Below are 22,491 nucleotides of genomic sequence, written 5' to 3' on the forward strand. Positions count from 1 at the left end.
TTCTTCGTCGCTATTGCGCTGATAACAAAGGCGGGGTGGAAGGGGTAGGCGGTTAGGTGGAAAGTAAGTAAGATATGCTTTTAGATACATGTACATGTATATATAACAACTAACCACACGGGGATTTATTATCAAAGCTGAATTGAAGGTTCCTTATGAACGGAAGGTCAAAGGTCAAGGTTACACACTCACATTATTGTCATGAGAATTGAGCAGTTCTACGTTTACATTGACCTTTGATCTTGGCCAACTTTTATTGTCAAAAGTAGAGTTCCATCACAAGTGCTCAAAAGAATCTACGATTCGTTTAGAAGTTTTAGACTTAAACGAAGAAAGTTGAAAAACTTAAGAGCCACACCTCGAAATGGGGATTATCAGTGACAAGCGTCAACTGCTTTTTTTTTAGTTATTATTTTTATTAGTTCATCCCAAAGGTAGACCGGAAAGGATTTCTTGTCATGATTGTCAAACTCAAATACCCAAGATTTTGAATCGTTTCATTTTCCAGGCATACATAGGTGATTGTAGTTAAAGAGCTCCATTTCTCAATATTATACTTTCACGTAAATGAGTTGAATTTGATTCATGGAGAAACATTTGTTTAAAAATATGGTTATCCTCTAAATTATGAAACATATACCCGTCCCCAATTTACCAAAAGAAATATTCAATCAATTAGATATCATAATTCTTCGTTACAGTTAAGAGTAAGATTAAAATTATAAAAATTCAATAGAATAAATATAGGAAGTCCTGTAAGACAATGTGGAAATGAAAATTTAACTTTGCACTGTCATAAAATCTTGTGTATATGGTGGTAATCATAGAAATGATTCAAACATAGATTTTTTTAAAAATCTTTTTCATACTGGGATATTATCGGGCCTCTCCGACAAGTGTTATTCCGAGCTTTGCCGAAAAGACCCGATTGAATTTGGTATAATATATTCCACCGGGCTCGGTGTCCAAATTTCTTAAACGGAAGTTTAAAGTTCCTAAGCAACACAGAGCACAATTGTGTTTGGCGCATACGGTATGTAACGAGACTTTGTATATATATTTTCCTGAAGAAAAAATGTAATATTAGCTTAATTGTTTATTATAATACAGTGCAAGGGATAAACATATCTCTTTTAACATTTATGTACGGTTAATAAATATCATTTTCGATACTTTGGCCATGTTTATCAGTATTTATGCTTTAAAAAGTATACAAATGGGACTCAGTATTTTCGTGAAGAAGGAACATAGGTTAAATTTCTTAGGAGGCTAAAGTATACTCATTATTGACAATGAAATTTCAGGGAAAACATGGCTGCCGCAGTGGCATCACAGGCCCAAGGCATTGAAAGTAAAATCAGGACTCTTGCACAAACCAAACGCATCAGGATCAAAGACTATTTTCAAGATTTTGACAAGCTTAAAGGAGGTGGAGTCACAGGTAAGATGGATTTAATTATTTTTTATATAATTAAAGGATTTCATTACACCTATTATTTGTTATAAATGCCAAAGTCTATATTTCAATTATGTATACTTTTAATTTCCAGAGAACCAGTTCTTCAGGTGCCTGTGCAGTGCTTTGGGTTTGCAGATTGACTCAAAAGATGCTGAAGCTCTTAAACAAAGATACATGAGAAATGATGGCTTGCTTAATTACATGCAATTCTGTAATGAAATTGATTTAAATTTCAACCCCAAAAACCTGAAAAGGGACCCCAAAGAACAAACAGTTGAAGTCCCAGAGTTGTAAGTTTTTGTGTAGAATTTGAATATATTTATAATTAAAAATGTGTTAGGTGATTTCAACAACAAGAAGGAGAAAAAAGCGTAAACTTCAATTGTTTAAGCTGCTGCATATTTCCGTGTATTTTATGATGTTAGTGAATATTCTTATAGATTGATTCATGTTTTATTTTGCAGTCTTGGAACAATAAGATCCGTCAGACCACTGAGCGCTAGTGAAGAACAAAAATTGTTAATGCTCCTGGAGAGAATGCAAAAGTTCTATCAGTATCATGGAATCAATCTTAGGACATGCTATGAGGATTTTGACAGACATCACATGGGGGTTGTAACTGAAAGCCAGGTAAAGATACTTGCCAAAACACACACACACCAAAAAAAAAACAACAACAAACAAACAAACATAAAAAACTACAGCAGAAAAACCATTTTATTTTTAATGCTTGACTATGCTACATGTAAATATACCGGGTATTAAAAGACAAAATCTTAAAATAATGTAGATTATACACAGAGTGTTTTTCCGTAATCAGTGCATACAGCATAAGCCATTTTTTTCTTAAATACAGTTCCATAGGCAATTCCCAGGCCCACCCGATGTAAATGACAGTGAGATGGCACTGCTGGTTCAAAAATATAAAGATCCAGAGAAACCAGGTCTGCTAAACTATTTAAATCTCCACCATGATCTGGTGGCCATACAACAACAAATTGCTGCCCAGAAAGAATTACCACCAGTGAGATCCCAGAAACAAATGGACCATGTTCCCATCATTGTAAGTTGAAATGGATTTTTTTAAAGACTGTTATTTTTTAATTTCATGATGTCCATGTTTAAATTGTTGATACTTCAATTGATGGTTCTTATGTCAGACATGTTTGCAATTTTTATGAGCTAAAAGTACACAAAGCTTTAATTCTACGAAAGAGAGAATGAATAAGTATCAAATAAATATAAATTCTATTGATCAAATATTTGACATATCTATTTCTTCATGCACTTTCCAAAGTGCATTTCACCAAAGATGATTTCATAACTATAAAGTGAACCATTATAACTTTTAGCAAACTGGAGACCCAGCATTGAACGAGATTTTTGAGAAAATCAGGGTAGCTGTGTTTAAAAATGGAATCAGAACAACAGAATTCTTTCGGGACCATGATAAGTTGAGGAGTGGAATTGTAACAGAGAGTCAATTCAAGTGTGGCCTGGCCCTGGCAGTGGGGAAGGAGGCCCAGCTGTCCCGAGCAGAAATCCAGAAAGTTGTAGAATATTACAGGGTTGCTGAAGACAGGGTCCAATACAGAGAGTTCTGTGATATGATGGAAAATGGTGAGTTTTTTTAATAATTTTTAGATACATGAGTTAATTTGCAGAATGAAAAATTTGATAATCAGAATTTTAGAATTGATTATTTGGTTTTTGAGAAAATAAAGCACTGAATTAGGGGCATGTGATGGAAGTGTACTGGCTGGCTTTTTGTTTTGCTTTTTTTTTTAAATAATGTTTAAAACTTCATTTAACTAAAGTTGAGAGTAATTTCCTTTAAACTTCTTGCATAACTGTTACTTTACTGATCATAGCAATAGTTATGATGTACATGTCAAACTTGAAAGCTTTCTTTTTGATGTTTTTTTGAGGTCAAAAGATGTGATAGAAATATGGGCATTCTCACAATATGTCAAGGGTCCGGAGTCCACTTGTAGCTGTGGGACCCCTGAAAACTTTATTTGTTTTCTTTTGGTCAGTTACTCTCTTTGGGAAGCAATAATCAAACTGGGGCTTTCATGAGTTCACATAAAATGTAAACAGAAAGTACCGGTAAGCAATTGACACATCAATGCATGTGTTGCAGATTATTTGTAATAGAAAGCCCATAAAATCAATCAATAAATTTGCCATGGTCCCATAGCCATGAGTGGATTTAGGACCCTTAACATTGTGAGGATGAAAAATGGGTGGGGTTTATTGTTGCACAATTTTCATACATACAGTATACTTTTTAACTCAAGTTCAACTGCATCCCATCATGAGAATGAAATATACAAAACTATTTTTCAAAGGTCAAGGTCATCTGAGGTGATGCTTCAAAACTGACAACCGATGACACTTGTTTTATTTAGTTATACATGTAACTTGAATAAATCATATCCAATTTAAATTCTAACATACTTAATTGTATTTTGATAGCTTTCAACATCCCAGATCTGGAGAAGAAACCTTTACAAAATGTTGTTCGTCCTCAGCGGGGTGCATTGTCTAGGGTTAGTCTCTTTTTACCAATATTCAAGTTTTATCAAGCTTAAAATTCTCTCAATAAAGTGGAAATCACCTCAAATTTAGTTTGATTTAATGTTTGAAAATCTCAGACTATGATAAAGTTTTTCTTCTTTAACTGGAACATATTTTTTTAGACATTAAAAGCATTAACTGATGAAGAGGAGAGACAATGTGAAGAAGTTCTGCAAAAAATTAGAGAGCAAGTCCAGAGGAGGCGGTTAATGATATACCCCTACTTCAAAGATCATGACAGGGTAAGTCACTTAGCTATCATGTAAAGGCATGTGTCAATTTTACTTAAAGATAAACTTAAAGTTCTTTACACCTTTACCATCCTTTGCTGCCATTTTTTAATGTCCACTGTGTTTTTCTTGCATTCATATTTATTTGAAGCAAAACAATTAACTTTTTCAGGGTGTGGCCTACACTAGAGTGGTTACCCCAACACAGTTTTCCCGAGTTCTTCACTACCTGAGCCTAAATGTCAACCCAGAGGAACTTAAACTTCTGCTGAGAAAATTCCAGGACCCTGCTAGCGGTGATGTCAACTACCCAGCCTTTGTTCAGACAGTAGATAAAGGTAGGTATACCTATTCATTATACATACATTTCAAAATCAGATACTTATTACCTTGATGCATGAATTCCTACATGTATGAGAGGTATCTATATTAAAAAGTACCTGATGTTACTCCTTTGTTTGACAGAATTTGTTGGCCACACCTTGGAGGATGTGAGTATGATTGACCAGACAAGAACTAATGTTCCTGTGGTAGAGAAAGAAGTAACAGCTGCTGATAGCAGTGTGTCATTTGAAGAGATGATGGCCAGAATCCGCCATATTGTGCTTACCAACCGTCTCAGAGTAAGATTCTAGAATACTTCAAATAAGGGAACTCTATGAAAAAAATATTTTATTTAAAATGGTTTTTCTTTTGTACATGTGTCATAATTATCTTCATTTCATAACGAAATATATTTTTGGAAATTTTTTTTTTAAATAATTGCATTTGAATTTCACTTGCAGGTGATTGAATTCTTTCAAGACTATGATCCTCTAAGAAGTGGCTACATTAGTAAGCAGCAGTTCAAGCGAGGCTTGGCTGTCATGGGGCTGAGTAAGCTCGGCTCTCAAGACCTCACTGAGGGACAGTTTCAGATGCTGGCTAAATATTACGAAAATCCCAAGTCTCCAGACAAAGTCTGCTGGAAGCAGTTCCAAGATGATGTAGAAACAGGTAGGTTTACATAAATTGTGTGTTAGTAAACAGTTAAAATCAAATAAGAATTTTCAACACTGATTTACAGAGAATTGTAAAATTGAAAATGTTAAATAATTTGTGTACATTTTTAGCTCAAAACATTTATAATGTAAACTTTGTTTTGCTTCAGTTTTTACACAGCCAGGCCTGGAAAAAGCCCCTACATATCAGGTGCCCAAGTCAGAGATGTTCAGAGTTCCCAAACCTGGCACAGTCAATTGGGAAGGAGCTGGGCAAGACCATGCTAACCTGGTGGCAGAAACCATGAACCGCCTCCAACAGAAGGTCAACCAGAGAAGGATCCTGTGTAAACCTTGCTTTCAGGATTTTGATAGGTAAATATATGTAATAATTTCAATTAAGTTTGCTTGCACATGTACTTTAGTGTTGACTAGCATTCTTGCATATATTAACCTGATGTTTTTGAAAGCTCTTTCATAATTTCAATGTTTAGAGAAATCTTTTAGTATAATATTTTTTTTTAAATTTGATAAATTAAAGAAAAAGATCAATTTTAATAAATATGAATATGTATGTTGATGATTTCAGGCACAATAATGGTCATGTGACTAAGACCCAGTTCCGTCAATGCTTGACCTACTTACAACTGCATGCCAATGAAGAAGAAATGAAAGCCTTGGAAGCAAAATTCTGCAATGACATGGGCTTCAATTATATTGCCTTCCTGCAGGAACTTCAGCCCTACACACCTCCTGACTTCATGTATGAGAAGAGATTGGAAGAAGTCCGCCTGACCAACGCCAAGACCAAACTGCCTGAAGTGGACCCCGTCCCTGATCTCGAGGGTGTACTTACAAAGGTCAAAACCAAGGTACATTGTTCTTAGTGTCTTTTTCTTTTTTAAGTACAGATAAACTAATGCTTAACTTTGAGCTCTTTTTATATACTTTTGAATGAGAAATGAGAGGTTTTAGAAGAAAATAAATGTTAATCATGTCAGCAATAAAGCAAACAATATGAGAAATAAGTAATGAATTTGTGTTAACTGTAATTTTATACAGGTATCCAGAGAGAGACTCAGGGTACTAGATTTTATGAAGGATTATGACAAACTCCGTTCTGGTCGGATGCTGAAGACATCATTCAGGAGAGCCCTGGATCTATGTGGATTTCAGCTGAAGGAATCAGAAATCTGCATTCTGGAGGATAGGTAAAATTAAGAGAATCCTTGCAAATTAATTAGTGCCCATTATTAAATTATATCTCTACAAAGGCATGAAGTCTGATTAGACTTAAAACTGCAGATTGAGTGGAAGCTCAAATTTGATGGAAAATTTAAATCAAACTTATATTTTAAAGTTGTTCTGAATCTTGAATATATCTATACTGCTAACAAAGGAAACTTCAAACATTTTATGTTAAACATAATCCTTATGATTAATTGTTGATTGTTCTTTCTTTAGATACCAGTCTAGAAAGGATCCGGATTATGTGGAATATACCCAGTTCTGTGACGAAGTGGAGTCTATTTTCACATTTAAGGAGTTGGAGAAAGCCCCACTCCAGGAAGTCATCCCATTTAAGCCACCCGAGGAATGGAAACTCAACTCATTCAAGAGTGAAGAAGAAAAGCAGAAATTTGAAGTAGCTATGCACAAAATTGCTGAAAAGGTATTACTTAATCTGCCATTTCTGATCATTTTTTTGAAATTCGGAATACAGAACTTTTCTTTTGCTAAATGAGATTCAAATCATCCAGTTTAAGAAAAAATTTCATTTTTTTCCCTTTTTTTTCTTTATTCTGTGATGATATAAAAACACAATGATGACCAAGATTTACCAGAGATGCATAACAAAATGAAGAAATAACCATTTTGTTAAATTCTTTAATAGGTTAGGAAACATCAGATGCAGTTATTCCCCTTGTTTGAGGATTATGACAGAGTACATCGTGGCTGTGTATCAGAATCTCAGTTCCACCGAGTCCTTACCGAGCTTGAGTTAGGAAGTCTCGTCAACAGACAAGAAATCGAACTCATTTCTAACTGTTTCCTCATCACTCAAGGCCGTAGGGATGTTTACTACATCGGTTTCTGTGATATGATTTATGAACTTGCTAAATTTGAGTGGAGAAAACCATAGATAACAGTTATATATCTTAAATATGAACAGAATATGTGGAGGTATTTTAAAGCATTATACCTTAAAAAAAGCATTTGTGATATAATATTGATACAGACATGTCTGTAACAGTGCTCTAAAGTTGTTAAGAAGTTTTAATATAAATGTGAAGAAAAAGCTGGAAATGTAGTGCACTGAATATTGCCCTGACTGAAGTATTATGGTACTGTTATGTATGAACTGCAAAACTTTTAATCATTTTTAACCTTATTTCTTGTTATGAATGTCACATGTAATGTTTAAGTAAATTACAAGTATTCCATTACTTATGTAAAGATTCATTTGTGAAAATAAATTGACTATGATATAATAACACTTTTTTACCAAGTCTTATTTTGTGTGTCTGTGATAGAGAGAGAGAGAGAGAGAGAGAGTCAAATATTTATCCATAAATATGCAGGATATTCCTACATGTAATTTGGTTTCAACCTTTGGGGCCTGTGTAAATATTGTTGTAGTTGCTCATGTCCCAGTCTTGCTGGAAGAAGAAGCTGTACATACAACATACATGACACAATATTAATGTATATAATTATCTGCTCCACTTTTTTTTTAGTAAACAGAATGTTCAGTTGAAGAAACAGAACACTTTTGGTAGAATAATTTGTGGACTTTTTTAAGGCTGAAAAGTAAATATCTTAACCGAGAATAGAATTAACCGTAAAAAAAAGGGGGGCGGGGTAAACAATCCAGATACATATTTGACGTTTTATCACTGTAGAACATCTGTACTTGTGGAGTCTCATCATGGCCGTAGGAACCGGGGTGGGGGGCGTGCCCCCCCCCCCCCAATAATTTTGCCGATTTATAGAATGCTATAGAAAACATAGCTACTATATGCTTGTGCCCCCTCACAAGCTTAACGCCTGATGACCCCCCCCTTTTTTTTTTTTGCTTGTCAAGGAATTTTGGTACTTGAAACCCCCCACCCCCCAAACTGAAAATGTATGCTTGTGCCCCTTCAAAGTGAATTTGCTTCCTACGGGCCTTAGTCTACAATTCTATTTTTTTTTTTTAGATCCGCTCCTTTGATCATTTAAGATAGGAGCAGTGTGTACTTACTGTAAACTTCAGTTTAAACAGCATTTTAAAAAAACGTTTTTATTTCAAATAATTATATTATTATAAGCTCTGTAATCCTCAAAATGATAGACTTGATAGTAGATACTCCAACTTCCGTGGGAGGATCGAACTAATGTACATACTGTAATATTACGTTACCACCCCAGCTAGTCTGGAGTGCATGAGTTCAGGTGTCAAACAGGATTTACAGTCTTTAAACTAAACATAAAACTCCACTTCACGCGTAGTGAACCTGAATCACAGATCAGCCAAAAAATGGTGCTCAACGTCCCCGGGTTGATCTCGGTCATCATCTTCTATATCGTTATCCTTGTCATCGGACTATGGGCAGCCCGCCGGACCAAAGGGGAAACTAACAGCGAAAATGTTATGTTGGCCGGGAGGAACATAGGGGCACTTGTTGGAATATTTACTATGACAGGTACACAAGATTTTTCTTGGTCTTTTTAACTTTTTCTGTCAGCCAAAGTTACGCTCCAGTGAGAATGTATATTTACGAAGTGGCATCCATGAGTTACCTTTGTTAGATATTCATACACATGCTTGATCTAGTTTTGAAAAATTTATTTCTGCATTAAACAGATCGGTTTTACACATGTCAGCATGGCTTGAAATTGTCATTTATTTTCATAACTATTGAAAGTTTAAATGTTTGTAAATAGTTTCGTCAAGAATAAAGGCCCGATGTCTACTTTCACTCAAATATCTTTTTAAAAGAGACAGCTGCACCTCTAACACTCCTCTTAATTTAATTAAGATTACACACTTTCTCTCTCTCAGGATAGAGTAATATCTCAAAATTAACCCCAACTTGTCAAATTTAACAATTATAGCCAGCAGGTAGTATTTTCGGGATGTGTTATTATAGATTTGATTCTGCACAAGATATAATTAAAAAGTCATATATCATTTTCTTTTCAGCTACTTGGGTTGGTGGAGGATTCATAAACGGGACGGCGGAGACAGTGTATAGTTATGGCTTGGTGAACTGCCAGGCTCCATTGGGCTATGCCCTTAGTCTGGTCATTGGTAAATATGTCTATATTCTTAATATTTTGACCTTACAACCAATCCAGTGTAAGTATATGCGTCTTTGTATTTTAAAATACCAACTTTGCCAATATCTAATTAATGCGTATAAAAGAGATTGCTAAATTACTTTACGAAACTAATATATTATCTATAATTTTTGTCATAAATAACATTGATTTATTAAGTATGATATTTCACACAACTATAACAAGGACGATTCTTTGATCAAAGGTGGGATATTTTTCGCCCGAAAAATGCGTGAAAATGGATACGTTACGATGCTGGACCCATTTACTCGAGCCTATGGAGAAAGAATGGGAGGACTTATCTACATACCGGCACTGCTGGGGGAGGTGTTCTGGTCTGGGGCCATCCTAGCTGCTCTAGGTACATACAGCTTTTATCGGTAAACCATAATATTACTATGTACAGAACTATACATATTGTCCTACGTGCTGATGTAAAGGCGAAACTTGTACTGAGTATAAAATAAACCGAATATTGTTTACAGGCAGTACCCTGAGGGTGATCATTGGTCTCTCCCACGAGGTAGCCATCATAGTGTCCGCTTGTATCGCTGTCTTCTACACTCTGTTTGGGGGACTTTACTCTGTGGCATACACTGATGTTGTCCAACTTGCCTGTATATTCATTGGTCTGGTAGATACAAAATTTTTTTTGGAGGATTATGAACTTTATAAGTAATGAAATTACTTCTGAGGGTCATGAAATAAAACAATTTAAAAGTGGTAAGAAACAAACTTTTGCCAAATGGTCATCATTTTGGCATACAAATATTTACACTGACATAAGTTTAGACACTCCAAGAAATCTTACTAAATATTTCAAACCTCATTCAAAGAATCTGAATTTTTTTTCAGTGGCTTTGCATTCCGTTTGCTTTGACCAGTGAATTCGTGGAAAACATATCTGTCAATTCTTCTACGGAGTGGATCAAAGAGGTGGATCCAATTTATGTGGGGGTGTACATGGATTCTTTTCTCCTCCTTATATTTGGAGGACTACCTTGGCAGGTTTATTTTCAAAGGGTCCTGTCAACACGAACAGCCGGCATAGCACAGACTTTATCTTTTGCTGGAGGTCTGGGGTGCCTTATTATGTCAATACCATCAATCCTTATCGGTGCCATAGCTGTCAATGCAGGTGAGATGCATATTTTAGGAAAATAATAATTTATGAACTCATAATACCTAGAAATAAAAAAAAAATTTTTTTTTTTTTGAGAGATAGATTTGCTCAATGTGTAAAATACACGTAGTTTCTCAGGAGATGGGGACCAAAATAAAGCCCCATGATAAGGGGTTGTTTTCTTACCAATGGTGCCACGCTCTGCATCCTTTGCAAAGTTCAGGTGTTAAGCCTTAAGATATTTGTCTTTTCAGATTGGTCTCGGACCGCATACGTTACCAGAGATAATTTCAACGTCTCAGATATTCCAAACAGAGCGTCTGATATTTTACCCCTAGTCTTACAGTACTTGACCCCAGAATGGGTCTCTTTCTTTGGACTAGGAGCGGTGTCTGCTGCTGTAATGTCGTCTGCTGACTCTTCCATTTTATCCGCAAGTTGTATGTTTGCTAGAAATATCTACAAAATGATATTTCGGCAGAAGGTAAAGAATTTTTCTTAGACAGAATTTTTTAAAAATTCAGGAACTTCGATTGAAAGTACTGATTCTTTGCTTGCGTTATATACGTAAATTGAATTCATAAAGATCTCATAGAGTACCAAGAGGGAAATTTAATAAATTACAAAAGTATCAAGGACTGCAAAGTTATGAAAAAGTCCATTCATTTTCATGTACTGTGCAAATCATTTAGACAGAGTAATTAGTCCCTTCTCTTTTTCAGGCATCAGAAAAGGAGATTATTTGGGTGATGCGAATCGCCATTTTTGGCGTTGGTGCTTTGGCAACTATCATGGCGATCACCGTGAAGTCCATCTACACGCTGTGGTACCTCTGTTCTGATCTCGTCTATGTTGTGTTATTCCCACAGCTTCTCTGTGTAACTTACTTAAGAACTTCCAACACGTACGGATCCCTTGTAGGGTATATCATTGGAATGTTCTTTCGGATCGCAGGAGGGGAACCATCATTAGGAATTGACGTTCTCATCAAATTTCCATACTACTCCACAGAAAATGGACAGATGTTTCCTTTCAAGACTCTCTGTATGTTGATGTCATTTACCTCCCTTGTCTTTGTTTCGTATTTGACTGACTTCCTTTTTAAAAAGAACATCCTTCATCCTCGTTTTGATATATTTAAATGTGTGGTCAACAAAGATTATCCTGATGTAGAATTGAAAAAGTACAATGCAAACCCCCAGGAAGTTTTTGCCAATCCTGGGTTTACCCAATCTAGTGGAGAAATAGCAGCAAAACAATAGGTAGCCAACTAGTGTTCTTAGTTGAATATTTTGATGTTTATCAATTTTTTTTCTATTTTTTTTTTTATTTTTTCTCTCCAAATATTGATACCACTTTCCCTGAAATACAAAGGGAATTAAAATTCGTATATTCTCAAAAACTTACTCAGTTCTGTGTAACGGTTTCTTGTGTTGATTCATTTTGCAAAATTAAAAATTAATAAACGATTCATTTTTGGATATTTTTTTTATATGCTTGTCAAAATTACCTTTCTCATATACATATGTAATGTCATTCTGTTTAGCATATTTGATGTTTTATTTGATAATTGTGTATACATGTATTTACTATATGCCAGTATTTTTTTTCTTTTTTTTATTTTTATTTTAGTTTTTATTTTTATAGCATAGATCATTCAGAACAATAAAGTACTCAAAAAGTGTACAGATGTTTTTATGTACAATTATAAATATGGTTTTGAAAATCAAGCGCAAGCAAAGCTGGGTTTGTGTAATTTATAATTTGAATATTCATAGCAAATGTTGACCCTTAACCTTTGATTTCTTGGAAAAACTAAAATTAGAAATCTTTAGGTATGAAATTGTCTACTAAATTAAATAATTTGATGTTGATTGTTATTTCAGTTTTAACGAATGTTTGGGTTATAGAGAACACAAAAAAAAATCAATGGAGTAATACGATTTTCAAATACATGTATTATATAATTATCGAAATGGTGTATTTTAGAAAACTAAATACATGTATAACCATTTAAGACATTGAAACATGAAACAACTTTGCGATAGAATAACTGGATATAAGTTATAACTGATGATTTTCTTCCTGCTTAATAAGGACTACTTTCCACCTCAATGTAACTTAGAATATACGAGAAATTAAATATAATTGCCATTCATTTTTTTAAATTGGGGGGGGGGGGGGCAAATATTGTCATTCGTAAATGAATAAGTTACTGAAAACAGGTAATTCATTCATCACAACTACTGATGTAGAAAAACATACAAATGAAAAGCCTTACAATTTTCTCATCCCGAATTTACTGTCGTCTAGATATGCTCCTACAGGTCAAGTCTACTTATCAGTATTTCAATTTTGTCATATCTAGGATACGAATTCTTGTTTCAGTTAATTAATTAAAATATAAGTTTTCGGTTTTAATTGCAAGTTCTTTTGTAAAGCGGGCTTAGGATTTTGGTATGTCAATTTCCTTTTACCTTCCCCATTCATTAAGGATATATGCAATGTACCTTACCTACTGATAATTTTCCAAGATATTCTTAATTTAAGATTATAGTGCCATCAGATGTTCGTAGACAAAAAATTAGCATGTATTACCAGGGGTTTTGAAAAGATATCAATTGATGGAAATTCTTGTATAATTCAAAGAAAAATATACAAAAATTACTAAGCATATATTCTAGATGTTTTGTTTTAGAAGAAGTGTACAACAGTATATATAGACATTAAAATGTAGCACACAGTTCCTTCAAGTATTGGAACTCTTCAACTCCAGGGAAAAGGACAATAAAGTTCAAACTACGTTGCGTATGTCCTTAAAAGCAATTGACTTAGGCCCTTTCGGAACATCGGCTCCATTACTATTAAGGAATGGAGAGATGCATTCACCAATACGTAATCATTACCGTCTTCCTTGGAAGACGGTATACAGAGTTGAAGTATTTTACAGTCTTCGAACTATGGACTTCCTCTCTTTTGTGATTGGTAGAAATTACATGATGTGAAAATTTCCAATTATTTCATTGGTTAAATTCTGTTCAAGGCAAGGGAGATAATTTTCTGGTGATCTAATTTTCGTACGATTTATCAATTTTTCAAGATTTTCAATCTTTAAAAAAATTGACAAAACGAACAGTTGAAAATGGCCATGAATAAAACTAACCAACGCTTTATTTTTTATAGCAATTACTAAAAGGCGTTTCTATATATTCAATGTAAACAGAAATTTTCTACATTGCTTGTCAGCTTTTCAGCTTGTATTTATTCTTTTTCTTTGTTTTGCACCGTCTTTCTAATCTCTCGGCTTTCTCCGTAAACTCCGACCAGCAGCATAGTCGAAGTTTACGGAGAAAACCGAGCGTCTGGTTGAACATTCACATGGTAGACTAATGTCAGTAAAAAGTTAATGAAAAAATGCTCAAGAATAATACGGCCTGATAGGTGTATGCAAGTTTACTGTTTAAGGTTGTTGCTAAAGACGGCCAAGCTTTTTGAAAAAAGCTCTACTTGTTACCAGTATGTGTTGTTACATAGACAGGGCGTTATCGGCAGACAAATAAACTAGGTCTTACATTGTTAGTATATCTGTACCTTTGTATGAAAGTCATTTATAGTTACTACATCATGGATGTTATTTTAATGGGTTTTTTACTTTTTACATCGATCCTCTTTTATATTTTAATATTGACACGATTAGCATTGTTCCATTACGTTTTTACAATATTCATATTGTTACATTTTACATTGTTCTTTTTGGAACAGATATATATGAAACAGATTACAAACACAGGAAGAAAAAAAATAGTCACAATAATTTTTTTCCATTTTCACAGACATATCAAGCCGCCTACTCAATGCAAAACAGAATTCCAAAGTGAAAAACGACGTCATTTTACTGACATTCTAGCCGAGTACCATCTGAATACTATTTAAACGATACATTGATTTTCTATTTAATTGGTTTTTTGACACCCCCCCCCCCCAAAAAAAAGAAAAGAACAGAAAGAAGAAAACGAAAAGTCTTTGAATATGGATTTGATATGGTTTATATGGTTAGTATGGTTAATTTTATCCAAGGTCAGCGACCCGGAGTGGTTAACAAAAAATAAATAGATTACCTCATATAATTCTTCTGGCTCCTACCTGACTTGACAACTTACATATTTGAACTATATCTAAGTTATCGTACTATAACTCAATTTTGAACAAGATAGAAATGGTGCTCAACGTCCCCGGTTTGATCTCGGTCATCATCTTCTATATCGTTATCCTTGTTATCGGACTATGGGCAGCCCGCCGGACCAAAGGGGAGACCAACAGCGAAAATGTAATGTTGGCCGGGAGAAACATAGGTCCATTTGTAGGGGTCTTCACCATGACAGGTAGAGACTTTTAGGACTTAAACATTCTTTTATTGTGCTCTTTAAAGTTATAAAATTATATATTTCCATAGACATTCAATATTGTGTGTACATGTAATTTTTTGATCAGAGATTGTTGCAACCAACAACACCCCCCCCCCCCCCCCGGTAAAAATAAGAAATTTAAAAAAGTTATGATTATCCAAAATTTTAAAATTTTACAATTACAGTATCAAAACTAAATTCGCCCCTACCCCTCCCACCCGCTGGAAGAATTTGGCACACGCTGAATTCCAGACTCTACAGTCATTTTCATTTGTTTTAGCTTTAGGTGTTATCAATGGCATCACCTCCTCTGATTAGGATTTTCGAGTTTATCTCATACACGCATCATAAATATGCATGCAGCAATTTCTGTACACGCAGTTTTGAAAAAAAATGTTCAAAAATTTGTGATCGTATTTTTTCTGATCATGCAGCTCATTTTCGACAAAAATACGTTGCTTTCCATTTTCAATAAGAAGAATAAATTCAATAGAATAATTTTTTTTTGATACATATCTGTCCAAAGTCTTGTTGTAAAGCAATGAAACCATAGTTTTTTTTGTATAAGCACTCTCAAGCTTGGATTATACATTACAAGACTTGGGTTTTTGTTTAATTTTTATGCCCCCGGATCGAAAGATCTCGGGGGTATATTGTTTTTGTCCTGTCTGTCTGTTTGTCTGTTTGTTTGTCTGTCTGTTGTCAACTTTAACCTTGCCCATAACTTTTGATTGGTTGGAGCTATAACTTTCATATTTCACATGTGTATTCCTTGTGACACGACCTTTCTTTGGGTACCATCATTTTTGACCTTGACCTTGGAGTTTGACCCACTTTTGCAAAATTTTATGTGACTTTAACCTTGGCCATAACTTCTGAACAGTTGGTGCTTGGGGTTTCAAACTTCACATGTGTATTCTTTGTGACAAGGCCTTCCTTTGGATACCAACAACTTTGACCTTGGAGTTTGACCTACTTTTGAAAAACTTTAACCTTGGCCATATCTTTTGAACAGTTGGTGCTTGGGGTTTCAAACTTCACATTTGTATTCCTTGTGACAAGACCTTCCTCTGGATATCAAGCTCTTTGATCTTTTGACCTTGACCTAGGAGTTTGACCTACTTTTGAAAAACTTTAACCTTGATCATAACTTTTGAATGGTTGATGCAAGGGCTTTCATACTTCACACATGTAATCTTTGTGACATCACCTTCCTTCGAATACCAACCACTTTGACTCTTTGACCTTGACCTAGGAGTTTGACCTACTTTTGAAAAACTTTAACCTTGATCATAACTTTTGAATGGTTGATGCAAGGGCTTTCATACTTCACACATGTAATCTTTGTGACATCACCTTCCTTCGAATACCAACCACTTTGACCCTTTAACCTTGACCTAGGAGTTTGACCTACTTTTGAAAAACTTTAGCCTTGGCCATAACTTTTGAATGGTTGATGCTAGGGCTTTCATACTTCACACATGTAATCCTTGTGACATCACTTCCTTCGAATACCAACCACTTTGACCCTTTAACCTTGACCTAGGAGTTTGACCTACTTTTGAAAACTTTAGCCTTGGCCATAACTTTTGAATGGTTGGTGCTAGGGCTTTCATACTTCACACATGTAATCCTTGTGACATCACCTTCCTTTGAATACCAACCACTTTGACCTTGACATAGGAGTTTGACCTACTTTTGAAAAACATTAACCTTGGCCTTAATTTTTGAATGGTTGGTGCTAGGGCTTTCATACTTCACATATGTAATCCTTGTGACAAGACCTTCCTTTGAATACCAACCACTTTTACGGTTTGACCTTGACATAGGAGTTTGACCTACTTTCGAAAAACTTTAACCTTGGCCATAACTTTTGAATGGTTGGTGCTAGGGCTTTCCTACTTTACATATGTAATCCTTGTGACAAGACCTTCCTTTAGATACCAACAACTTTGACCTTGACCTTGATGTTTTACTTACTTTTAAAAAACTTTAACCTTCGCCATAACTTTTGAACAGTTGCAGCTAGGGCTTTCAGATTTAACATTTTTTATCTTTTGGCCTGGATTTTGGCTTGCATTTGAGAAACTTTAACCTTTGCCATAAGCTGCCATACGGGGGCATTAGTGTTTCACAAACACATCTTGTTTTCCTTTAAATTACTACATAAGAATTGTGAATGATATTATTTTTCACTCGAGCTGCTCTTACATTTATTGAAAACCTCTCAACATCTTCTAGTGCAGTCCAACTTCTCTGCGATTCAGGAACAGTGGCAGATCTAGGGTATCATAGAGACTGGAAATGTTGTTTGATATCCAAACAAATACTATTAAAATGATAGTTCGTAAACATGAAGAATTCCATGTAGTAAATCATCTGGGTTGGGGAATTTTCTATGCCGGGGATGTTTTCTATGTGATAGTAAATTGTACGGGGGAAGAACCTTAGTTTTCTGTACTGTTTCAGCTTTCATTTGTTAACCCGTTCTCATTGTTTACAATTCGAGGAAATGTCTAGAGCCAATTTGGTTATGAGACGGATAACTCTGAAATAAACCCAGCTACCCAGGAAACTCGAAAGTCTACTAAACAAACGCTTAGTACTTTCAAGAGGAATTTGCTGTTACTTAAAATTAGGCCATTGCAATTTTTTTTCTATATTTAGCGTCCACCCTAAATTAAAAATCCTGTTTTTCTATCCGGGAAAAAACACACAAACAAAAAGGGGGAAAACACAACATTATAAGAATAACATTGTAGAATTTCTCATTATCATTTGATATTCAATAAGAAAAAAATTGATATCCCGATCCCAAAAGAGTAAATTGTAAAATGTTCAAGGTCAATATTACAACATCTGCCAATGGAGTTTCGAGTATCAATTGATAAGTGTTTGAACCCTAAAATTTTATTTAAAAAAAATCAAAGATCAAGGTCAACATAGCCAATTAATTATTTGTTAAATTGTATTTTGAGTATAGAGTAATATATTGAATAATGTACATGTTTGATAGCAAAGTTAAAACATTTCATATTTAACTAGGAGACAAAAATTCACGACTTTTACTTGTTTTCTTTGAAGCCACGTGGGTCGGAGGTGGATTCATTAATGGTACAGCAGAAACGGTGTACAGAGATGGCTTACTGAATTGTCAGGCCCCACTAGGCTATTCTCTTAGTCTTGCGATTGGTAAGAAGTGAATGCAAACATTATACAAATATAGCCTTTAATTTGATGAGGTCAATCCCTAGATATTATATAATAAATATTATAATGTAGACCTTAGAGTTTGCATATCTACCGAGTACGAAGTGCAAGGTCGATATACTTTTATCTAGGAATTGTACCAAATCAAAAGGCAGTATTTGATTCATTATTTTTAATGAGAAATATCTAGGCATATTTGTAATACTAAATAGTTTCACGTATGATGCATTGTTACGTCATACTCATTATGACGTAACAATTATAAATCTGAGCTGAAGATTTTTTTCTAAAAACATCCAGTTTATATTGACCATTATCATCACTATTGTGAAATCATCACTATTGTTGCTTCATAGAAGATTGTTCCCAATTTTAGATTGATTGATTGATTGTTGTTTAACGTCCCTCTCGAAAATTTTTCACTCATATGGAGACGCCACCACTTGCCGGTGGAGGGCTACAAATTTTGACCTATACTCGGCACTTAGGGCCATTGATCAGTGAGAGATTTTTTTGTGCCAGCACCTACTGCGACACGGGACCTCGGTTTAAACGGTCTCATCCAAAGGACCGGTCACCACGCCCCGCAGTGGGGTTGTTCTAAAATTACCTCGCATGTTCTTTTAACACTTCTGCTTCAATGAAATAAAAGGCTGTGCACGAGACTAATTTTTTTTTTTCGAAAAGCAAATTACATGCTCAATTTACACCCGCATTTTTTATCAGGAGGTTTAGCTTTTGCCCGAAAGATGCGTGAACGAGGGTACGTAACAATGTTGGATCCATTTACTCGGACCTATGGGGAAAGGATGGGAGGACTTATCTACATACCGGCACTGCTGGGGGAGGTGTTTTGGTCTGGGGCCATCCTAGCTGCTCTAGGTACGTCAGTCGAAGACCTGATTATTTGAATAGCAAGGGTGAAAATCGCTTCATCGTACCATCGCTTCATCATCATTGCAACATCGTATCATCGATATCGCGCTATAGCTCCATCATGTTTTTGCATCGTCATCATCGCATTGTCACGTCATCTTGCTATCGCACATCGCATCATCGTCATCGCACCATTGCTTCATCGACATTGCTTTGTCGCGCCATGCACTATCGACTCAAACTTCGATAATGCGATAGTGAACACGTGGCCCTGTCCGGATTCCACACCCTGGTATTCGATGAAGATGATGCGATGGCACGATGAAGCGATAGTCCGATAGGAATGACACAATGGTAATGACGATGGCACGATGACGATGAAGCGATGTTCACCTTCGCATTGTCGTCATCGCATTTTCGCTCCATCGCATCATCGTCATTACGCCACTGCTTCATCGTCATCGAACCGTCACACTTTAATCGATGATCAATGGTGCGATAGTGAACTACGTGGCCCTATCCGGATTCCATAGGAAATAAAAGCGATCTGCTTATGAAATCATTGCCTATAAAAGCTTATGAAACCATTATTTGATCTTAAATTCTAAAATATGATCTGATATTCTATTTTACAGGGAGTACACTTCGGGTAATCATCGGACTCTCCCACGAAGTTTCAATCATCTCCTCCGCTTGTATCGCTGTCTTCTACACTCTTTTTGGAGGACTTTACTCTGTCGCTTACACTGATGTCGTGCAACTCATCTGCATATTTGTTGGTTTGGTGAGTATCCGAATCAAGAAATCCACAGATCTAAAAATTATTATAAATGAATTTTAAGTCATTTCTTAAAAAATCGAGTAATTTGAGTCCAGAGATCTTATAGTATACTTAGACGTACAAGTTATCATATCGCCAGTGGTTAAACTTGCAGTGGATTTGTGTTCCGTTTGCTATGGTCAACGACGTGGTGGAAAACATATCCGTCAATTCCACTTCTGAGTGGATCAAAGGAGTGGATCAAGAAGAATCAGGCGTGTACATCGACTCATTTCTTCTGCTTATCTTCGGGGGGATACCATGGCAGGTCTATTTCCAGCGAGTGTTGTCAGCCAGATCAGCCAAAGCTGCTCAGTATTTGTCGTTTTTAGGTGCATTGGGATGTCTTATCATGTCTGTCCCATCGGTTTTATTAGGCGCCATTGCCATTAACGCAGGTGAACCATATTCTCAGTATGATGAACATATTTTATTGTAATTTATCAAAATAAATGGGTTGGGCACAAGTTTTAAAACTTTTCACGATATTTTCAATGTATGAATACTTTTATCTCTCATCGCTATAATTTTTTTTAAAAATGCCATTGTCATTGACCGATTCTTACCGATAAATTTCGTAATCCATATTTTCTGTAACTCCAGATTGGAATAGCACTGCTTATGTAACAAGAGACAACTTCAATATGTCCGAGATCCCAAACAGAGCCTCGGATATCTTACCTCTCGTACTGCAATATTTGACCCCAGAATGGGTCTCTTTCTTTGGACTAGGAGCGGTGTCTGCTGCTGTAATGTCGTCTGCTGACTCTTCCATTTTATCCGCCAGTTGTATGTTTGCTAGAAATATCTACAAAATGATATTCCGACAAAAGGTATTGCCATGGTTCAAATTACGAACTTATATTTTACTATAAAACATAATTTATTCACGAGAAATTCATATTTGGTGATTTTTGCAAGATATCTTTAAACTCCTTCTCAGTGATGCCAAAAAAAGTAAGGCCAAATAAAAAAATATGTATGGTTCCGGTTACCCGACCTTCCCTATTTTATACCCCCGACCCTAAACTTTTTTTTGGCAATTTTCATATTTTTTTCCGGAATTTCCCCCGATTTCCATCAATGGCTCCAGTTTAAGTTTTAGTTTCAGCAATGACGGCCTCCTTGCAAAACATAGTGCAAATTTTTAATAGTGTTAAATCCAAAGCAAGCTAGCATGTAGGTGTCCCCTACCAATATTGACTAGTATATTATCACACCACATCATTTTGTTTGTTTGTTTGTTTTTTTTTTTTTTAAAAATCCCTACCTACCTACCCTAATTTTTTTGGAAGTGTAACCGGAACCACACATATTTTTTTGTTTGGCCTAAGGCATAACACGAAAAATACACGAAGTTGAAAAAAAAGAGTAACACAAAAAAGAAAGTGAATTCAATTTATATTTTTAGGAATATAAAAAGGTGTTTAATTGTCAAAATAATTATTTTAATTCATGAGTATGAATACTTAGTGTACGGTTCTATTTATAAGGAAATTTACTCACTATTCTGTTACATAGTCTCTCATCAACTTAGTTATCTGTTCTACATTTCTTGCGTTGATGCTTTAAAACATTTCTCTTTTATATAATTCCAGGCTTCCGAAAAAGAAATCATATGGGTCATGAGGTTTGCAATATTCGGTGTTGGGGCGTTAGCAACAGTGATGGCGATTAATGTCAAGTCCGTCTACACTTTATGGTATCTTTGTTCCGACCTCGTTTACGTGGTGCTTTTTCCGCAGCTTCTTTGCGTCACTTACCTCAACTACGCCAATACATACGGGTCTCTCCTGGGATACGTTGTCGGTATGTTTTTCCGGATAGCCGGAGGGGAACCAACATTAGGCATTGATGCTCTCATTAAGTATCCCTACTACTCAGAGAAACATGGACAGTTGTTCCCCTTTAAAACCCTCTGCATGCTGATATCCTTAACGACCATTGTTTTTATTTCCCGCTTGACTCACTTTTTGTTTGAAAGGGGATTCGTTCATCCTCGTTTTGATGTGTTTAAATGTCGAACTATCAAAGACATCGAAAACACTGAAACTGAGGGTCACAATGATGTAAAGTCCGCGGATCCTTTTGTTATTTATAACTCCGAGTTCACACAGGTCATTGAGGAAGTGAAAACAACCTGACATATTTATTTCTCATTACAAATTACAGATTATAAGAATGCATATTATAATATTATATATATATATATATATATATATATATATATATATATATATATATATATATATATATATATATATATATATATATGACAATGATGGAAATCTTGCTTGTGGCCGGTACATGTACTTTTTTATGAAAAAATTATAATATTAAATGGAACATCTTCATATTTAAGTGTGAAATTATCTCGAAGGGGCGTAAAACTACACCAATATCTATAATTCAGTTCAACTAGAATGATGTGCTTTGGATAGATGTTGAGCTGTTGTATGGAGCTATCTACATGTAATTCTTTGA

At 35.2% G+C, this 22,491-nt stretch overlaps 3 protein-coding genes across 4 annotated transcripts in view; all 3 read left to right on the forward strand.

The window, feature by feature from the left end:
• Window positions 1-7,413, forward strand: part of LOC133190328 (uncharacterized) — a 292,684-nt gene extending 285,271 nt beyond the window's left edge. Inside the window, exons 1-16 of one of the 2 annotated variants that reach the window (XM_061325888.1) lie at window positions 960-1,033; window positions 1,305-1,441; window positions 1,551-1,749; window positions 1,924-2,089; window positions 2,316-2,522; window positions 2,812-3,079; window positions 3,938-4,011; window positions 4,162-4,281; window positions 4,442-4,607; window positions 4,735-4,892; window positions 5,055-5,265; window positions 5,420-5,624; window positions 5,839-6,121; window positions 6,312-6,460; window positions 6,714-6,921; window positions 7,144-7,413. In XM_061325888.1, coding sequence (XP_061181872.1) covers window positions 1,312-1,441; window positions 1,551-1,749; window positions 1,924-2,089; window positions 2,316-2,522; window positions 2,812-3,079; window positions 3,938-4,011; window positions 4,162-4,281; window positions 4,442-4,607; window positions 4,735-4,892; window positions 5,055-5,265; window positions 5,420-5,624; window positions 5,839-6,121; window positions 6,312-6,460; window positions 6,714-6,921; window positions 7,144-7,392 — 2,793 coding nt within the window. In that variant the 5' untranslated portion in view covers window positions 960-1,033; window positions 1,305-1,311 and the 3' untranslated portion in view covers window positions 7,393-7,413. Of the gene's footprint in view, window positions 1-959; window positions 1,034-1,304; window positions 1,442-1,550; window positions 1,750-1,923; window positions 2,090-2,315; window positions 2,523-2,811; window positions 3,080-3,937; window positions 4,012-4,161; window positions 4,282-4,441; window positions 4,608-4,734; window positions 4,893-5,054; window positions 5,266-5,419; window positions 5,625-5,838; window positions 6,122-6,311; window positions 6,461-6,713; window positions 6,922-7,143 lie in introns of those variants that run through there. The other variant, XM_061325889.1, reaches the window with a different exon arrangement.
• Window positions 7,414-8,701: 1,288 nt separating this feature from the next.
• On the forward strand, window positions 8,702-12,215 carry LOC133190330 (high-affinity choline transporter 1-like). The gene is made up of 7 exons (XM_061325890.1): window positions 8,702-8,935; window positions 9,436-9,543; window positions 9,778-9,933; window positions 10,058-10,206; window positions 10,428-10,710; window positions 10,950-11,179; window positions 11,418-12,215. The coding sequence occupies exons 1-7, from the start codon at window positions 8,770-8,772 to the stop codon at window positions 11,955-11,957; spliced, it is 1,632 nt and encodes a 543-aa protein (XP_061181874.1). The 5' UTR covers window positions 8,702-8,769; the 3' UTR covers window positions 11,958-12,215.
• A 2,695-nt stretch (window positions 12,216-14,910) lies between these two features.
• Window positions 14,911-22,151, forward strand: LOC133190684 (high-affinity choline transporter 1-like). The gene is made up of 7 exons (XM_061326374.1): window positions 14,911-15,077; window positions 18,186-18,293; window positions 19,038-19,193; window positions 19,823-19,971; window positions 20,123-20,405; window positions 20,611-20,840; window positions 21,606-22,151. The coding sequence occupies exons 1-7, from the start codon at window positions 14,912-14,914 to the stop codon at window positions 22,149-22,151; spliced, it is 1,638 nt and encodes a 545-aa protein (XP_061182358.1). The 5' UTR covers window position 14,911.
• The last annotated feature ends 340 nt before the right edge of the window (window positions 22,152-22,491 follow it).

Source organism: Saccostrea echinata, unplaced genomic scaffold (assembly GCF_033153115.1).
Source record: "Saccostrea echinata isolate AGI-Se365-2 ecotype Australia unplaced genomic scaffold, CSIRO_AGI_Sech_v1 ptg000022l, whole genome shotgun sequence".
Lineage (NCBI taxonomy): Eukaryota > Metazoa > Mollusca > Bivalvia > Ostreida > Ostreidae > Saccostrea > Saccostrea echinata.

Bases quoted from the DNA above. Each gene is read 5' to 3' on its own strand.
- LOC133190330 (XM_061325890.1), top strand. From the start codon at position 8,770: ATGGTGCTCAACGTCCCCGGGTTGATCTCGGTCATCATCTTCTATATC. The intron at 10,207-10,427 runs GTAGATACAAAA...ATTTTTTTTCAG, and splicing joins CCTGTATATTCATTGGTCTG to TGGCTTTGCATTCCGTTTGC. The intron at 11,180-11,417 runs GTAAAGAATTTT...TCTCTTTTTCAG, and splicing joins AAATGATATTTCGGCAGAAG to GCATCAGAAAAGGAGATTAT.
- LOC133190684 (XM_061326374.1), top strand. From the start codon at position 14,912: ATGGTGCTCAACGTCCCCGGTTTGATCTCGGTCATCATCTTCTATATC. The intron at 18,294-19,037 runs GTAAGAAGTGAA...ATTTTTTATCAG, and splicing joins TTCTCTTAGTCTTGCGATTG to GAGGTTTAGCTTTTGCCCGA. The intron at 20,841-21,605 runs GTATTGCCATGG...ATATAATTCCAG, and splicing joins AAATGATATTCCGACAAAAG to GCTTCCGAAAAAGAAATCAT.